Source organism: Amia ocellicauda, chromosome 11 (assembly GCF_036373705.1).
Source record: "Amia ocellicauda isolate fAmiCal2 chromosome 11, fAmiCal2.hap1, whole genome shotgun sequence".
Taxonomy (NCBI): domain Eukaryota; kingdom Metazoa; phylum Chordata; class Actinopteri; order Amiiformes; family Amiidae; genus Amia; species Amia ocellicauda.
The window spans coordinates 13,422,011-13,441,249 of NC_089860.1; the positions used below are offsets into that span (position 1 = coordinate 13,422,011).

A 19,239-nucleotide genomic window follows, 5' to 3' on the forward strand; every position below is an offset into this window, starting at 1 on the left:
TTCAAACAGATCTGATGGCGCTGGTATAGACTTTCAGTTCTGTTTTATAAATGTATCATTGTTTTGCAGGTTGTCGTTGAGATTGGAGGGAGAAGGAAGCAAGGACGGGAAGATGGTGGCTTCCAATGTCACGACTGAAAGAAGCTGCAGAGGTTGCCATCCGGATCCGGGGACCATAGGACCAGGTCAAGGATGCCATCTGTAGAAGTTTAGGAATGGACGTGTGCGGGCTCATCAGAGTTGAGCATAGTGAGGTTAGTGTTGATGAGAATGTCCCAAAGTGCATTTCCTGTGTGTTTTGCATGAACATTTCCCATAATAATGGTGTGGCTGTCATTGTTTGAGAGAGCAGTGACCAGTTTTTCCAAGGGCATTGTTAAAGGTGGACAGTATATAGTGGCTATCAAGAGGATGGTGTGTGCATTTAAAAGTGCTTTAGCTACATTTTACACATTGTTGTTGAGTTCTTCTTTTGTAAGGTTAAAAACAGATTCAGAGTACACAATACCTTCCTTTATAAGCTGTGCCACATCCCCTCTGTTTCCCCCTGGCCAGTCCTTTCCTAGAATATTTAAAGCCGGATATGGAATCTGGTGTTTAAAAAGGTTTCATGAATGGAGGCGATTCTGATTTGTTTTTCTAAGAGAAGTTGTCAGTTCATGTATGTTTCTCCTTATACTTCTGATGTTGATATGTAAAACGTGTGGCAGTGTCCATCTGGTTAAAGTGCTATCTATCTAGGTGGTTAAAACATTAAAAGTCTCTGTTTCTTTATGCTATCCATTACTCTTTTAAGTGTGTATGTTTCTGTATATGCTCTAGCGTAGCCAAGGTGTGGCCGAATGTGGTAGTCGCCCAATCAGGAGATTGCCTCATGTCTGTGGGACTGCCACATGGGGCATGGGGCTTGAGGCAATCCCCGCACCCCTCACCCGTCTTGTCACTTTGTCAGCAGCACCATCCTCTTCCTGACCCCATTTGGCAATTTGCCTGGTTGTCACTTCATACCTCCCCATCCACTGGTAGCAACCTAGCTTGAATTTCCAACAAATATTAAGTTGAGTCTTGGCATTTTATTTTCGTTATTCGTTATTTTTAAAACAAATGTTTAAACCATAGGTGATTAAATTAGTAAATTGTCTTCATACATAGTTTTGATAAGTAGAGGTAGCCTACTTTTATTATTATTATGACATTTCGTATACTACTACAATCCAAGGCGACTTACGATTGTTACAATAGGCTATAACACTATTTTTACATAGAATTACCCATTTATACAGCCAGGTTTTACTTTGATCTTAAATTAGGCTAAATGGTTTCTTTTCTAAATGCCTGTCTGGTCTCTCCAGGGCAAATGTGTGTGAATTGAATGTCATCTTCCACTGTTGATTTAATAAATGGATTATCAGTTTTAAGTGTTTTGTTTATTGGTGTTTTAAGTGTACAGGAGCTGTGTTAAGTTTTGGCTGAAGAATCCTTCTTTAACCATAGTTAATAGTATTGCTATAAGAAATCTGTGATTGATGTTCTATGAACAATTGACTGCAAGGGGGCACTCCATCACACTGTTTCTTGGATAGACCAGAGGCTGCCCTCAAAACATTTATTGAGTAAAGATTTTCCAGCCAAAAAACATCCTGGGCAGCAGTACATGAATAACACTGGAAAAAATAAAACATGCAGATAGACATTTGCGCTTTATTGCAAAACAGCACATAACATGAAACGGAAAATACCATGACCACAATAAATTAGCCGTATCATGTCTTAAAACACATTTCAAGTGTACAAATGAATTGCCAAAAGTTATCCACGCACTTCAGCAGATTGATCAGTTAATGGCGGTACGAGGACTTTACATAGGACTTCACTGGGAAGAGAAATGAAAAGAAACTGGGATGTTTCGAGCAGACTTCATACAGGAGATGGCTAAGCATAAAAAATAAACAGAAGAATTCCCATGGTGCATAATAAGCTATAATCAATCATTTTTTTATTTGTGTAGCGCCCTTTGCAGAGTAACCACAGAGCGCTTTAAGATAATATAATCAAGTAGAGCAAATTAAAACATTAACTGTGAAATACCACAAAGAAAATATTAATGGTCCATGAAACAATTAACGGTACAGTGCGACTCATCCCAATGTGTAACCCATCACTGATTTAAATTTGAGCACTCTATATAGGCCTACATGAAGTAGCTTATATATATTAATAGCCTACAAATAAATAAATACATCTATCATTAAAAGTAAAGTAAATATACATTACCAACGCATTTAGGATTAATAAGCAAACATTAGACCAATGGGACATGGTCTGTGTGAATTTCAATGCCCCAGTACAGGGATGCGGACACTGCTTTGAATAAGTGAGAGGAGATGAGATGAGATGAGATTCTGGCATTCTGTGGTCATTAAAAATCCAAGGGCATTTCTAAAAAAGAGTAGGGGTGTTACCCAGATGTCCTGGCCACAATTCCAACTATGGTCCTAAGAATAGCCCCTAAAAATATAAATAATTGGCATTTATTGCTCTCTGCCCAAGTAGGTGATGTGTGGTGAGCATACCATTGTACTTTGACAGCTGTTGCACCATCCAGATGGGTGCTATACATTGGCGGTGGTGGAGGTGGGAGCCCACAACATGAAAAGTGATTTGGGTGTCTAGATCAGGGGTGGCTAACCCTGGTCCTGGAGAGCCACAGGGTCTGCAGGTTTTTGTTTTATCCAGATCGTTAACTGCTTAATTGAACCAATTATGGGTCTTAATTAGGCAAAATGTCCCTGTGATCAATATCCATTGATTGGTAATTTAGAGAGACCTGGAAAACCTGCAGGATTGCGGCTCTCCAGGAACAGGGTTGGCCACCCCTGATCTAGATAGTGGTATAGAAGTGATCATCAACTCCTGAACCAGTTTCTGATCAGTGTCTTTAAACTTTCAAATCTTTCTAATAATTAGAAAAAATAACTTAGTGTTGTGATACACAAACCTGGTTCTGGGGAGCCCGTAGCCCTGCATTTGTACTGTCAAATTCAAATCTGCAAGGACTAAAGACCTGGAATCAAGTGGTAATTGTGAGTAATTATTTAACTAATTGGTGATCAAGATTATGGAGTGAATCTTACATTTATTACAAAAAATAGAACACTAAAAGGAATACAAGGGCATTTCAGAAATACAGGAATCCACATAACTGCATTTCTTAGATCTGCAAAAGCAATACATATTATTATGATGACAATTACTACTATTATGAAGTAAGCAGAATTATTTATCCAGGAAGACTTGCATGGCTTGAAAAAGATTTAATCAATGTACGCATCGTTTCCTTTCTACCACAGCTCATCCACTAATTAAACATAAACAAATTAGCTTTTATATTTTAAATCTGTTTGGTTTCTCACATGTTAAACATTAGGCTTTAAGCACCAAAGGCAATCCCCCCTTGCAATATATACATTAAGCAGAGTTTAATTTACAAGCTATGATGGAAAGTTACTTTTTTCCATTAAATGTATATGCAATGCTTATTTCCAGCACACCATACTGCGATTAAATTACTTTACTGTGCAACAGCTCAAGGCAAGGAAGTCTTAAGCAGCTATGAGGGGATTTAATTGTAATGCTTTAATCTTTTGCATGCAGATGGAAAGATAAAAGTAATATAATCACAGCCGCTTGAGCCTTCATCACCTTAAGAAGTTGTTGCCTATATGTGACATCAATCACCGTGGGGTATCCTTTTACTAGCTGGGCACAGGTTACAGAAGAGACCACAAGGCAAATAAATACAGGTCAAATGGGAACAAATACATAGTAATAGTAAATCAACATATAGGAAACATTTAGTATTAATTCACACCAAAGACTTCTGTCTGATTTTCACAGTATGATGTGCGATGTGCAGTTTTAGTTTTGATTTTAGGTTTTTGTCTTTGCTTGGAAACCAGGAATAGGCAGAATACAGAGAGAATTACAGTATTTTTAATTTGTTTTGTGTAGCACCAAAAATGACAACAGCCGCCATTTGATTTGAGCATCAATACTTTATAAGCAAGTTTTGTTGTTGTTGTTACTATAAATAACAGCATTAACAATGGGAATGTTACACAACCCTCGATGGAAAAACCTATTGGGGAACAATACATGATCAGATCTTTTTTTACACATTTTATTTTGAATAGAGGTTAATGAACAGGACTGCAACTCCAGCTCAAGATTTAGACGTGACCGTGACAATGAAAAGTTATCCATGTCCGAGTTGCAAAGTCACCAAACAGCTGGTAGGTCATCAATCAAACGTTCCGTAAATATCACTTGGCAAAAATCTGCTGATGAAGATGTCATTGGTGTAAGGGAAGAATGGTCTGCCTGGTGTTTTAAGACCTGATACAAAATATGAATACGAACTCAAGGTGAATTGTAGATTGTTGTCATTCGATGTAATGCGATATATGCTCTAACAAATAGTTTATTGAAGGCTATGGTTTACAGATTTATGAGTGCAGGTTAACTGTCAATATATTTCTGGACAATCCAGATTTGGGTTTCAAAAATGGTGCAAACTACATGTAGAGAACATGTTTCTAAAGACAAAAGAGTAACCAGTTATAATATCCCAAGTCATAATAAAGATACATATGCAATATTCGTATATCTGAGAAATCCCGATCTGTTATTACAGTCTAATCATTCTCTTTCAGATGCAATGCAAAATCCATTCCAGTCAAAAGCAGTGCTTTAAAGATAAACAATATAGGCAAAAAAATGAAAACATTGACTTGCATGACAGTGTATAATTGAGCTACAGTGACTGAGCCCAGAAATCCTTGTAGTGCTAAATGTCCTCTCATAGACTGTAATAGTGTCTTGCTTTTAGGGAAATGATATAGGGTCACTTAGCAAACTTCATTCTATTAATAATGCATTACCATTTACCCTACATGAGTGTCTAATAAAGACCTCGAACAATCTAACCTTTTTCCCCCTGTACTTCTTACTTTGTCAAGCTCAAACCACATTATAATATCAGGCTTACATCAAAGCATCTATTCATTTTTCAAACATTCATATGGTCTGGTTTGCATTCAATCTCAACGGTGTGACTCCTTTAGGTTTTGAGGTTTCAGAGTACAATTTATTATTCTGTACTGCATCTATAAAAGTAGAATGTCACAATTTTTGTATGAAGGCACCTTTGGCTAGTTGTGTTTATAAGGATCTACTGCAAACATTACAAAATGTGATTTGAATTATCTTCTTAATTTTATCTGAGAAAATTAAGGTTTTATTGCAGAAATTGTTGTTCTCTAACCATCACAAGCATATTGGGGAACACATTTTACCAATCAACAATCATTTCACTTGTTGAGACTTACAAACATTTACAAAAGGTTCGTTTAAGACATTCTGGTCACAATCTGATTGTTATGCAAAAATATATACAATAAAGTAATATATGGATTATTGCACCATTATAAGAATTCAATACCAGTCATAGAATACCTGTTGCTATAGTAAAACAAGATTATTTCTTGTTATGTTTGAACTAAATATGAGGCAGCGGAATGCTTGAAAAGTGTAAAGGTGACATTATTGGTCTAGAAAGCAAATACCAGTTTTACTTGTATAGGAATGTAAAGGCAATCATCCCCAGTCTTTAAACACATCTAAAAAGAAAATATAATAATGTGTTCAGGTATTAAATCTTCACTACAGTCCATCATCAAAGTGCATTTATGACATCAACAAAGCTGAACCCTTCTATCTGAATATTTCTAATATCTGACCAAATCTGTGATCGATTCCAGAAACACAACTTCCTGAACCTTCCCTATCTTACTCCTCCGACTTCCAGTCACTCGACCCAACTTACAAATGTCTTTCTTAGTTAAAAAGTTGCTAAGTGTACATTGCTCAAGCACCTGGTAAAATTGCACAAAATATAACTTACAAAAAAAGGAAAACACAACAAAGAACATTTGTGAAAGGTGTTTAGGCTGGCAAAAGCAATAAGATAAGAAACCTGTGTAAAAAACAAGTTAGAATAAAATGAAAATAATAAAAAAGTCCATGTTTTAATACTATTTACCCTTGAAAATAGGCCCTTCTTGTGACAGTTGAAAAAATGCCATCAGAAACCATTTTGTATGATTTGCTTCCATTTTCCATTCCCATTTTTTAATAAGTTTGTAGCTGTGGAATGCTTCTATAGGTTAGTTGGTCTCTTTCTCCTTAATGGAATGATTCTCAAAGTTTTTATTCTGGGCCTGCCCATCGACAATCACTGCAGCTACCTCCTACAGATCTGCTGGGATGCTTCCCCTCTTAATCCTCAAACTACCATTCCAGCCGCGAGGGCAGGTATTATGGCTCCGGATGCTAGGAGATTTCGTGCCAGAGCTGGGAGACCTCAGCCCTGAATCCTCGGACTCGATCGAGGCGTCTGAGTCAGTCAGAGACCGGGTTGTGTACAAACGCACTGGGGATCTGATCATTCTAGTCGGAGTTGGTGGAGGACTCATGAATGTAGGAGATTGGTTGGCTAAAGCTCTGCACTGGAAGGATGAGGGACTAAGCGGCTGGTGACCATGGGTTATGTAGGAGCTTACAGGAGACACGGATGATCCGCGCACGTTTAATCCGCCCGGAGAGGGGCTGTTTTTCCGCCGGGCAGCATTGATGATGTTCTTGGCCAGCAGGCGGTGGTTGGTCTTGATGTCCTGGCTGGTGGGTGACTGGCATTTTCCTTCCCAAGGAGGGGACAGTGGAGACGAGCCAGCTGAGGGGTAAGGGGAACGAGTGGTCATCTGCACCTCCATGGCAGAGTGTGCCTTGACCACATTGATCGGCCCTTCTGGGGTGCTGAAGCGTCTCGGCTGAGTGGGGGTCCAGGTGGTTGCTATGGGGAGAGAGTCTCTGCGAATCTGTGGAGAAGAAAAAAGTTTTTACTAACCCTGTGCTTATATATATTTAAATGTATTGTATTCAGAACTTCATTTTCCCTTTTTAAATTTAGTTTTCCTGGCAATATAAAACTACTCCTGTTACACACAGCATTTTTCAACAAATATGAGTGGTCAGCAAGTCATAATTCCTATATTGAACCATCTTATGCTAGTAGGGCCAAATGTGACATTACATTTCAGTGGTCTGAATAAAGATACAGTGAGATTGCTAAGAATAAATAATGCAAAGAGTTTCTAGAAGCTAAGAGGTTTGGACAGAAGCAGCTGAGGAACGTTTCCTAGAGGGCAGACAAGGATTGACTTTTAGCTGTGTCAGCCTATAGGAAGTGGTAAGCTTAACAAAATTATTATACATTACGCTTGAAAAGCCTTTCTTTGCATTGAAAAATGAGGGGAGAAAAATGCATCTTCAATCCTAAAACCTCCACCTAAACCAAATTTGAGTTTGATAATTTGTAAAGACTGACCAAATCCCATTTTTATATAATTAAAATAAATAATAAATAAAAATGGATAAAAGCTTGCTTTCCTTGTGGTTTCTTTTAATCGAAAGGTCAGCTGAGGTACCCATAAAACCCACTCTTATTTATTTATCAAGTTACTAAGTTTTCCGCAAAAGTACATTAATGTACTTGACTCTGCACATAAGTAAAAAATAAACTATTTTAAAACAGATTTACAACCATAGCAAACCCAAACAAATTGTGCAACATTGATTTTAGACCTTCCATTTCTATATGCAGTGCTTTTATAAAGTGTTAAATAGAAGTATTTACAAGTTGCCACAGACAGACACAGGAGAGTACAGGTGAGAGGCAGACATCTTGTTGTTTTCCTAGTTTCAGACCAGTCTTAGCATTCATCATTTTGTTTTAACATTGCCTTAATTGAAGTACAAAGGATACGTACAGTTTAGGAGGGACAGGCAAAATCGAAGAGGAGGTGGGGTAGAAAAAATTATGGTGGTGTCAGAAATGGCATTGAGGCAGAAGAACTCATATTAGATCCCAGTAACGAAACAGAATCTTTGTGGGTTAACTTTTGAACAAGAGATCCGGAGGATTAGTGGTAGGAGTGTGTTACAGACCACCCAACTCAGATATTCAGCAAGATATTGCATTATACAATGTAATCAGGACTGCATGTAGCAAGGATGTGGCTGTTATAATGGGGGATTTCAATTTCCCAAACATAGACTGGGAAAGCCCAGTTGGGACAACAGAAGTAGAAATAGAAATGGTTGAGATGGTAAATGACTGCTTTCTAACTCAATTTGTCAGGGAAAGTGCATGCATTGACTTGATATTTTCAAATGACCAAGATAGAGTCAGAGGGACACTAGTTAGAAAACCAATGGCAAACTTGTGATCACAATATGGTTAGCTTTGAGGCATTCTTTCAAAAAACAAGGACCAAGTCTAAAAAATGGTCTACAATTTTAGAAAAGCAAAACTTGAAGGTATGAGGCGGCACTTAGAAGAGGTAGACTGGAGCACACTGGATACAGATTCAGTTGAAAATGGTTGGTTATATTTTAAGAATATACCACTTGAGGCTCAGGAGAAATTTGTAACCAAAACTTAGCAAATTGAGGACCAAAAAACATTGTCCAAAATGGTTTAATACAAGTATGCAAGAAAATATCAAGAGAAAGAAAATGTTGTATAGTATATTCAAAAGGGATTGAGACTAAACAAAATACAAATATGTTGAGCTGCAAAGAGATCTGAAGAAAGGGATCAGGAAAGCAAAGAGGGAAATAGAAAGAAACATAGCTCTTAGCTCTTGCTAACTAAAATATTCCAAATGACACTTAGAACAGGGGATGTGCCAACTGACTGGAAGACAGCAAATGTCAAACCAATCCACAAGAAAGAGGACAGAACTGAGCCAGGAAATTACAGACCAATCAGCCTCACCTGCATCACCTGTAAAATGTTGGAAAAAATGATTAGACAGAAAATCGAGGAGCATCTTAATGAAAACCATATTCTTGGAGATAGTCAACATGGATTTAGACGAGGCAGATCATGTCTTACTCATTTATTAGAAGTTTTTGAACATGCAACTGCAGCTGTAGATCACATGAAAGCATATGATATGATATACTTAGATTTTCAGAAAGCTTTTGATAAGGTTCCACAACAAAGACTGATCCTGAAATTGGAAGCTGTAGGCATTCAGGGTAATGTAAGTAGATGGATTATGGTTGATGTACAGGAAACAGAGGGTGTCAATTAGAGGAGTTTGCTGGAGTGAGGTTGTTAGTGGAGTTCCACAGAGATCAGTACTAGGGCCTTTGCTTTTTCTTATCTATATTAATGATCTGGACTCTGGGATAGTTAGCAAACTTGTCAAATTTGCAGATGATACTAAAATAGGTGGCTCAGCAAATACAATCTCGGCAGCACAGGCTATTGAAAGGGACTTAGATAATATTCAGTTGTTGGCCGACACCTGGCAGATGAAATTTAATGTGGACAAGTGCAAGGTAATACATGCAGGTAACAAAAATGTCCACTATAATTACACTATGGGAGGAATAGAACGAGATGAAGTAACGCATGAGAAAGAGCTAAGAGTCTACGTGGACTCCTCACTTTCTCCATCCAAACAATGTGGGGAAGCAATAAAAAAAGGTGAACAGAATATTGTCAAAAGTGTAGAATTGAGAACAAGGGCAATGATGTTCAGACTGTACAATGCACTAGTTAGAGCTCATCTGGATACTGTGTGCAGTTCTGGGCTCCACACTTCAAGAAAGATATCGCTGCTCTAGAGGCAGTTCAGAGGAGAGCAACCAGACTTATTCCAGGTCTGAAGGGAAAGTCCTACTCGGAGAGACTGAGGAACTGAACCTTTTCACCCTGGAACAGAGGAGACTATGTGGGGACTTGATTCAAGTCTTCAAAATCATGAAAGGCATCGACCACATCAAACCAGAGGAGCTTTTCCAGATCAGCAGGGACACACGGACCCAGAGACACAAATGGAAATTGGACTTCAAGGCATTCAAGATGGAAAACAGGAGACACTTCTTCACACAGAGAGTTGTCACAATCTGAACAAACTCCCCAGTGATGTGGCTGAAGCTGAAAATGTAGGAACATTAAAAAATAGACTGGATAGGATCCTTGGATCACTTAGTTATTAATGGACACCAAAACGAGCACAATGGGGCGAATGGCCTCCTCTCGTTTGTAAACTTTCTAATGTTTGTGTGTGTACCATGCTGGAAAAACGATTCTAAATTCCTCCTGCTGTTTCAGCCAGCCCCCCACACCTTTAATTCTTCTCTTCCTGTTGATTACATGTATAGGTTCTTGAATACCAGCCATTAGCAGCTTCTTATACCCTTTCTCAAATAACAGTCTTGAAATTCAAATGAAGACCTTAACCTTCTCTGTAATTTGTTTTTAACAGTCGTAACTGTCAGTCAGCTGTTCACCTTGACAGGGGGTTGGCATTCCTACAGTGGCAGGCTGCAGTTGACTGTAACTTAGACCCCGTTCACATTTGAGATTTAGGCCGGCCCAGGGCCGCCTTAACTCATATGTGAACAGGGTCATAGTTTTAAAGTGGCCCTGGGCCGGATGAAAATTAGTCCAGCTTTTTGACTCGGCCTAAATCTTTTGAGGTGGCCAAAAGGCAACCTAAATGTGAATATGACCACGCCGGGTCCTGGGCCGGGTGGAAAGTGTCAGTGCGTGGCGCAACTCAAACCATGCCCCCAGATTCTGATTCAAAGGAGACGCCGCTTCTCGCCAATGCAGAAGTAAACACAGGTACCAAAAAAGCTTACACGACTTCACAAGACAAACAGTATTTTCTCTATATTGTTTGAATGTCATATTGATCTATAGCCTTAAATGTACCGAAACATTTCGCTAGCTCACATCTTTATATATATAAAAAAGTATAGGCTAAGTAAAAACTTATAATGTAAACAGTTCAAACTACTTGTTTTTTTTTTGTACTAAGTATGATTGAAGTCTGAAATTGAACAGTATGCAATTTTCAGGTGTAAAATGCATTGTGAAATTGTGAATGGGACCAGGTAACTTTATTCACTTATCCAAAGTTTGCATTAAAGCGATATAAATTTCACCGAAGCAGGTTTCCATTCAAATCAATGCATTTTAAAACGAGACCAGCTGTTTACTGTCCAATCCGACATGTGATTATATTTAGCTGAGCAGTACAATCACAAATGCCGGCGTTAGAGGTAACAACTGGGACGATGCAGAAATTAAAGCACTGTTTACAATGTGGATGGAAGTGTATGAGCGCTGCTGAGGATATAACTATAGAAGCAATCACAGGAGGCTTCTTTCGATGGGTATCAATCACTTGCCCGACCAAGTTAAAAGGAAAATGAGAACCGAAGATAGACATTAGAAAAGCGAAATATAGTAATTCGATTCCCCATTGCACCAGCACATTTTTAAATTATATTAGAAAGCTTCGGCTGCATAGGGTTAAGATTACTTTCAAAGAAAATATAGAACCAATCAATAGCCTATATATACATCAATTTTAATAAGTTGTGATTATAAATACATCGCATACACCTGTAAGCAGACCTAATGTCCTGCATTGTTTGAGCAGATTTGTTTAATTCCCGCCATACATTTCATTTAGGCCTCCTTTTCAGCTGCATATGTAAACACACTAGGCCTCCTAAAAACTGTGAACAGGGTCAGAAAAAAAGACGGACTAAATTTGTGGCGGCCCAGGGCCTGCCTAATAAGTGTGAATGGGGTCTAAATGCATCTGTTTAATTGGCCTGATAGCAAGTGCCTGTCAAAAACTCACACTCCGGGAATTAGAGTGGAATGTGAAAGAGTTATTCGATTTCACTTAATATGAAATGTGTTGGGCAGGGTGTTCATTTTGAAAGACTTTTCTTTTTACAAGAAAATAACTCGGAACAATCTGATCCACCTCTATTGAATGAAAGAACTTCAAAATCCACATTTTATCAGAAATAACAAAATAAACCTCCACACATTCCTCTCTCCGTTCTTTTATGGGCCTCCATTCAAAGTGTAATTACTTCCAGGCTTGGTACTGAGTTCAGGTAGTAAAACTAAACAATGTTAAAGATCCCTGGGTTTTGCATTCTTTTTATTAAAAAAAATAACCTTTCAACTACTGCCAGTTAAGATTTGCTGTTTCTTTCATGTCCCATACTGCCAAACATTTGCACTGGCCACTTCTGTTGGTATCCCTTCTGACTCTTCGTTATCAAGATCTATCTCTGACAGATAAAAACTCAAAAGCTTATTTTGCAACTAGCAAATCAGTTACTTTATACACAGGAGCTAATTATCACTACTTCTGCTAAATGTAGAAACAGAGGAAACAATCAAGATTGTGAATAATCTGCTTGAGAATGAAGGTGTACTTGGAAATAATTAAAATATACAGCAATGTAAAGATGCAGTAAGTAAGATGTAAGATAATGCAGTTTAATGTCTCAATGTACTCTGAAATTAAAACATAGAACAAATAAACAATTGTAGCTAAAAAAATAAATCATGGAATTGTTTTGTTTAACAAAACATAACCCCTTAAGCTGACGAACCCCTCTGGTACCTTAAATGGGCACCAAATCTATGTGCTTCTCTTTAATCCCATGTGTACTCTTCACTGTTGTGTTGTTTGACAAGTGTTTGCTATCCCATGAAAGCTGAGACTCTCAGCTTTCTAACGATGTGAAGCATTCTCTGATGTGAAAAAATAGTTTTTTTATACTTCCCCCCCACCATAGAACATAAAATTAAAAAAAAAAAAAAAAAATATATATATATATATATATATATATATATATTGGAGTAATCGTTAGGTTGTTCTGAACAAGACAAGCCTATTTGCAAAGAAATCTGATCAAAACTGAGTGATCTGTGACCATCTGAATGAGACCCCCCCCCGAAGCAGACTGTCTGTTTACCCCCACAGGCACAGAATGATGGCGGGCGACAGGGAAACTGTAAGTCAGATGTGTTTGAGAATGAAACGCGCTTGTAGCCTAGAGAATAAGCTTTCTAATGATTTGCGCATTGTAGGAATACAGTGTGACTTCTATGCACAGGAGCTGTGCATAACACTGCCAAATAATGCTTAAGTGGGTGTAGTAACACAGTATATAACTCTGAATTGTACATTCTTTTTCAGTTTTTGGTAACCTAAACTTTTTTTTAACCTCTGTCAGTTTACTGCTTACCTTTGTACCATTTCAGGTTATTCACTGGACTTGAACTACTTAAATTTCAATACAAACTGGAAAAATTGGGGTGTTCTAAAACTTTTGACCAGTAGTGTACTATATTATATATCTCAGGAAGGTTCTTGGATGAATGACAATATTAGAGAAACAGAGCAACCAAGATATGATGCTTCGTTGATAGACAGGACATTTCCAAGATATCATCTTTTTAATGGGATCCTCGGGTAGTAATGATCAGGATATTTTCTCTTTGTTAAATGATTGCTTAGGGTTTTGGAGACTTTCAGTCTTAATTAAATCTATATATATCTGCATGGTGAATGCATGATCTATTCATTCTCTTAATTTGTAATGTATATTAATTGCTGTTTTATTAGATTGTCCCCCAATAAATAAGTGGTGTCCATCTAGAACTGCATCTCTGTGAAGATAAGCACTCTTATTGCTCTGCATTTTTGTATCTACTTTCCTGGAGATTTTCTATTCAAGGAATATTTTAACTAATAAAATGTGAGCTAAGAAAGTAATGATAAACTCTCCAAAATCTGTGAATTGTGGTTGGTGTTAGTAGGGAAGGCAGAGAAAAGAAAGACAGCTGAGAGAGTTATATGAAGATAAAGCTTTAATAAAGAAAGAAGGTTTTCAAACAGTTACAAGGGGGAGAAAGCCAACAAAGTGAGAGAGAGAGAGAGAGAGAGAGAGAGAGAGAGAGAGAAAGAAAACCAAGGCCAGTAGATGCAGCTGAGGTGCAACAGAAAATGCAAAGAGAAAAATGCATCTTTAGAGCCACAATACATTCTCTTTCCACTGGTTTTGATAACCCATTTAAACTGGATATTGCAACGCACACCGCTTCAGAGGTTAGGTGATACATGTTTAATACTTAAATATGTTTCCAATAGGTTTCCTTTTATCACTGTGCTATCTTCCACAGTGTAACAAAATAAAGAGATCACGGGACTCTTGGTCTTTGCTGCCCTGAGAATGGCCTACTGGCAATATCCTACAGTTGTTACTCAGATTTTTTACAAAAACACAGGCAGTTCTGTAAGGCATTCCACAATTATTTTTAAAAATATATAGTATATTCTATTTAAGGCTAATCTGATAAGAGCCATTGCAGGAAAGTGCTCCAAATGTAAAACGATACATTCAGGAATTCAGGGACATTATCCCCTGTACAATAATTAAAAGAAACAAAGGCACTTGAACTGGCTTCATTCAATACTTGGTGCAATCATATTTAAACCTCTAAACTACTTTATGAGCCTTAATGTTTTACACGATCCAAGTAAATGAAAATAAAATATTTTAAATAAATACATTTCATATGCAGAAAATAAGTATAAATGTTTTTAAAGCAAAAAGAAAACAATCTTGTGAACACAGAGCACTTAACTGGAATCTACAATGTGATTCTCTACCTCCCTGTGTTCATTATAAACAAGAATGTTTCTCATAAAATATGTGCAAGCTCTTAATATTGCATTAATTCCTCAACACTTAACACTTTTCTTAATTACTATACAAATAGATGCACTTATGAATATATATTTCACTTGTTATGTTAGGAAAAACTACAAAAAAAGTAGTTGCAATTCTGAAATGATTTCACATTTAATAAAATATGTACTGATGAATGCCGAAGCAAGTCATTATTAATTGTTACTGCATTCTGTAACTCTGCTCAAACTTGTCCTTAAGAAAAATATTTGTAATTAACCATAACATAAATTGTTGTTATACTGATCTCTAAAGTAAATACATTGCTACCTCCACACTCTTAATATTATACTCAACAAATGCATAAATCACCTATCAAATCAATGACCAAATACATACATGTGCATAGAGTGCAGCTGAATTGCAAAGTCTAGGCAAGTAAGGAAGGTAGGGTTAAAGCAACCAATGTCACTTGATGATGAATGCACCAGGAACTTGCTATCAGCTGATACAGCTATGTATCAATGGTGCATTTTTGCTTTTTTGAGAACTTGCTTTGTTTTATATTGCACACACACAACAAAATGTTTATATATAGAGAAAGATATATGAAAGAGTTTACTGTTGTTAATCTGGGCAGTAAGAAAATGGCACACTAAACAGGGAGTTCCCTTGATTTTCCTTTTATGACTGAGTGTCCAAATTGCATTTTATAGCATAAATCAGAGACCGAAAGAGTGCCAAGCCATCTGTTGAAGCAGTTACCATTGCTGAGGTGTGCCCATTAAACAACCAAGAAACTGAAAACAAATCTCATAGAAGTCTGGATTAAATTACTCACACTTAAAATCCACTCTGCATTTGAAGGCTGTATGGGAGCGTTTCAAAATATTTGGAGAACCGTTTGAAAAACACATACGAGTGTAAACATACTTTATGGTTAGAAAATGTCTAAATATAACCAAGTCTAGTTGTTGTTTAATGAAAGCCAATGCTGATTTAATCCTAGAAAAAATATGGAAAACTATTTTAAAGTATTCAGATTGTAACCACACAATATAATAATTGTGTTTGTTGACATGCACAAGAGAATATGAAAATAACACTTATTCTTATAAACTTAAAAGAGCCATGTTCATTTTCCAACTGCATTTCCAAACATTACCACTAGCATCTTTAAAGCCCTAGTAATTCATCACAATTGATTCAAAAGGGTGTTGTGTTACCTGGCTCCCTTTAGCAGAATTAAACCAGTATATTTCAAACTATCGAAGTAGCAGCTTCTATTCACTCTGGTAAATTCAATATTTAACAAAGGATATGTGCTAATTGCAGCATACAATGAAAATATTGGTCTATGATGATCCAAGCACGCCGAGTACCTGCAGACTTGTCTTTCTTTGAATGTCCTACTAAACCCATTAAAGTTCATAATTTTCTGGTACACAGATTTATTTCCCTGATAGTCAATGTGAACTCGGGCAGAGCAGCAGCATGTTCTTTCATCTGGTTTAAAAACTGACAAAATGAGGCCCTTGCTTTGGTTTAAAATAACAATGGCTGCTGTTCTCCATATTAAAAAATATTATTCATTTTTGAGAAATCAAAGAAATGTTGCTTCTACTGAAGATAGGGAAATGCTGTGGCAGTGTGTTCCACTGAGAGCTCTTTACCATTTACCTTTTGAAACACCATCACTATGCCTGTATTTAAATCTTTGGCTAATTAAAGAAAAAAGAAGGCCTCCACACCTGAGGTTCGATTCCTGCCTTCTTGGCAGAGAATGAAGGTCTTGGGGCTTGGACACCAGGTCTTGGTGATAAAGGAGATGCCGGAGACATTATACGAGCCACTTCCGGCTCTGGAGGAGCTCCATGACTTGATCTGAAATCCACAGATCCAACTCCATTCAGTGGTCTGGACAGTACCTGCGGAGAGAGGGCTTTGGTTGCTCTAAAGGGTGCCGGGCAGTTGAAGAGTGGAGAAGGGGAAGGTGGAGACATAGGCAGAGATGTCTGCCTTGAGTAGGCCTTATCTGGAACCATGGGTTTAGGAGGCGGTGCTGCCTTGGGTAAAGATCGCATGGGGTCTTTGGTTGGGTTAAAAATAAACAGGGACGAGTTCAGCTGATAGGGCTGATGCTTCGCAATATCCATCTCTTTCTTGGTGCAGCCATTCTCCATAACAGAACTTTCCTCATTTCTATAACCAGAGGCAGGTATGGCTTTGGATGTCCTTGAAGGTTGCACACCGACATTAGAAGAACTGGCAATGGCTTTAATGCGGCCTGGCATATTTGATGGAAATGTCCAAGAGGGGGGAAGAGACATAGTTGGGGAGGGGCACCTGCCTACCGCAGATGGGGCTTCTACTACATACTTCTCCATCCTAGACTGGCGTTTCGCAAACAGCTCTGCTCCCTTCCCTGCTACATTTGTCAGGCCTTGGGCTGGTTTGGATTCAGCCCTAACCCTGACTCCAGAGCTCTTCAAGCATGTAGACCATTCAGGCACTTTAGTTTCCTCTGAATTTGCTTTGGTTTGAAAGTTAGAAGCCTCTGCTCCAAGAGCTAAGAGTTCCTCATCATGTGTGTGCTCGCCTGGTGGTTTCTGCTTCTTTTTCTCATCCACTCCTTGTACCAAGGACAGAAGCTCTGGATTTGGGGCAACTTTGGGCTTCTCTTGAAATGTGAACATGGACTTTCTGGCAGCCCGGCGTGCCTTGCCTTCATCCAGAATGCCTGTTTTGAAGTGCACTTGCTGCTTGCTCTCGTTACTGTACTGTGGAACATATGTGTGTCTGGTGTCTGCATTCGCTGTGCACTGAGGCACGTATGGTGAAGGCGAGATGACCCGCGACACTGGAGGAGGATTTGAAAAGGCTGGCTGAGGAGGTGCTGAAAAGGAAGGCGGTGAGGGAAGGTCCATCACTGGACTTCTGGCTTCCGGTGAGCAGACCATGGCGGGTGACCCAAATGGCCTTGCCGTTCGGTTTATGATTGCAGGAGGTTGTTTAGACAGAGGGAAGGTGACTTCTACACTATTATGGGTGCTTGAACATCCATTTTCTCCTGCTTTGGTTATGGAGGCATTGCACAGCCCATTGACTTCCGCTACCACCATGACATCAGCTGGCTTGTCGGCACTGTTATTAAAAATCTCATTTGGAGGCTCGCCTTTGTTTGAGGTTGAATCCTCAGGAAAGAACTCTCCTGCCAGTTCTTCATCTATCTCATCCTCAGGCAGGAACTCTGAAGTTTTCAAACTGGTAACTACATTATCCACTTCCTGGATATTCTCAACTTGCTCCTCCATAATGTTATTCCCTGTATGCTTTCTTTGTCCTGAACACCAGCTGAACTTTGAGTTGTTATCACTGCAGTTTAGTTCTAGGTTCTTGCTTTCAGTGCACTTTTCTTCCCATGTTACAGTGTTTTGGCCAACAGGTCCTTGTTGCTCTTTCCCCAGTGACTCCTGCTGGATGCCTTTTCCAAAGCTGACAAGAGTGAAGGCATTCACCCGTTGCTTACGCCTGTTAAAAAGCTGCACTCCCCTGGAGTTGGTGTTGGTGGGAACAGTCAGCTGGGCAGCTATGATCTGGCTTCGATCTCTTGCTTCTTTTAGCTCTTTCTCAGATAAGCTGGCACTTCTGGAAAGATCTGCAATTTTAAGAAAGACAGAGAGAGAACAGTCAGTATTAATAAAGAACAAGGAAGATGTCAATAACAAAGTGTCATGAATCAGCTAGAGACAATATTTTGAAATATGAATGTAAAAAAAAAATCTATTTAGAAAATGAAATGTTAATGGTACCATTAACACTTTTAAAGAAAAACAACAACCAAGGCTGCTTGGTAACTAGCCAACTCTTAAATGCAACTGAGAAGTATCAATAAGTACATTCCTACTATTTAATTTGACTCTTTAACACTATTAATCATACTTGACTCGGAGTTAAATGTACATTGAGGATGGTAATTCTATTAAATTCAAGTTATTCATTGCTTTCTTTGCAGACATGGAATTATTCATTATTTTTAACTATGCTGAGCATGTAGGGACAGGAAAATTGAGACGGGGCATTACTTCTGGCTGGCAAGGTTCAGACACCCAAACTCAAATCCAAAAAGGGAGGCAGCTCCTGGAATAGAGACCCATCTCTGTCTGTGTCGTGTAACAAGTTTGCAATGGTAAACAGCCTGGTCTGCCAAACCATGAGGCTCAGCAGAAATAAGGGTTTGAGTCCTACCACTTGCACAAATTAGAAGTTAGAAACGTGATTGTTCAGAGAAACAATTTCCATTCAGTGGAGAAAGCAACCACCGCATCCCCCACAGTTCTGGATACCGCTCTTCTGTGTGTGTTCACTTCAAAGAAAATGTTGATGCTATTGCTAACCCAATCATATCTTCAAAGCTTAAAACAAACTCCACGATGGCGGCATATTACTTTCAATGAGCCGTTTCTACATGCACCTGGGAGTGCTGGGTCATGTACCTTTCTTTCAGGAACTGTATATTAAAGAATCCAATCTAATTGCAAGTCTGGTTTTGAGAAATGTTGGTGTGCAAGGTTAATGGAGCTCAATGTA

General features: G+C 38.4%; 1 protein-coding gene across 1 annotated transcript in view; it reads right to left on the bottom strand.

Moving 5' to 3' along the window:
• Positions 1 to 1,681: 1,681 nt before the first annotated feature.
• synpo (synaptopodin) overlaps positions 1,682 to 19,239 on the bottom strand; it is a 37,377-nt gene continuing 19,819 nt past the window's right edge. The window contains exons 3-4 of the mRNA XM_066716597.1: positions 16,401 to 18,307; positions 1,682 to 6,935 (exon numbers count right to left, since the gene is read on the bottom strand). Coding sequence (XP_066572694.1) covers positions 6,309 to 6,935; positions 16,401 to 18,307 — 2,534 coding nt within the window. The 3' untranslated portion in view covers positions 1,682 to 6,308. The remainder of the gene's footprint in view (positions 6,936 to 16,400; positions 18,308 to 19,239) is intronic.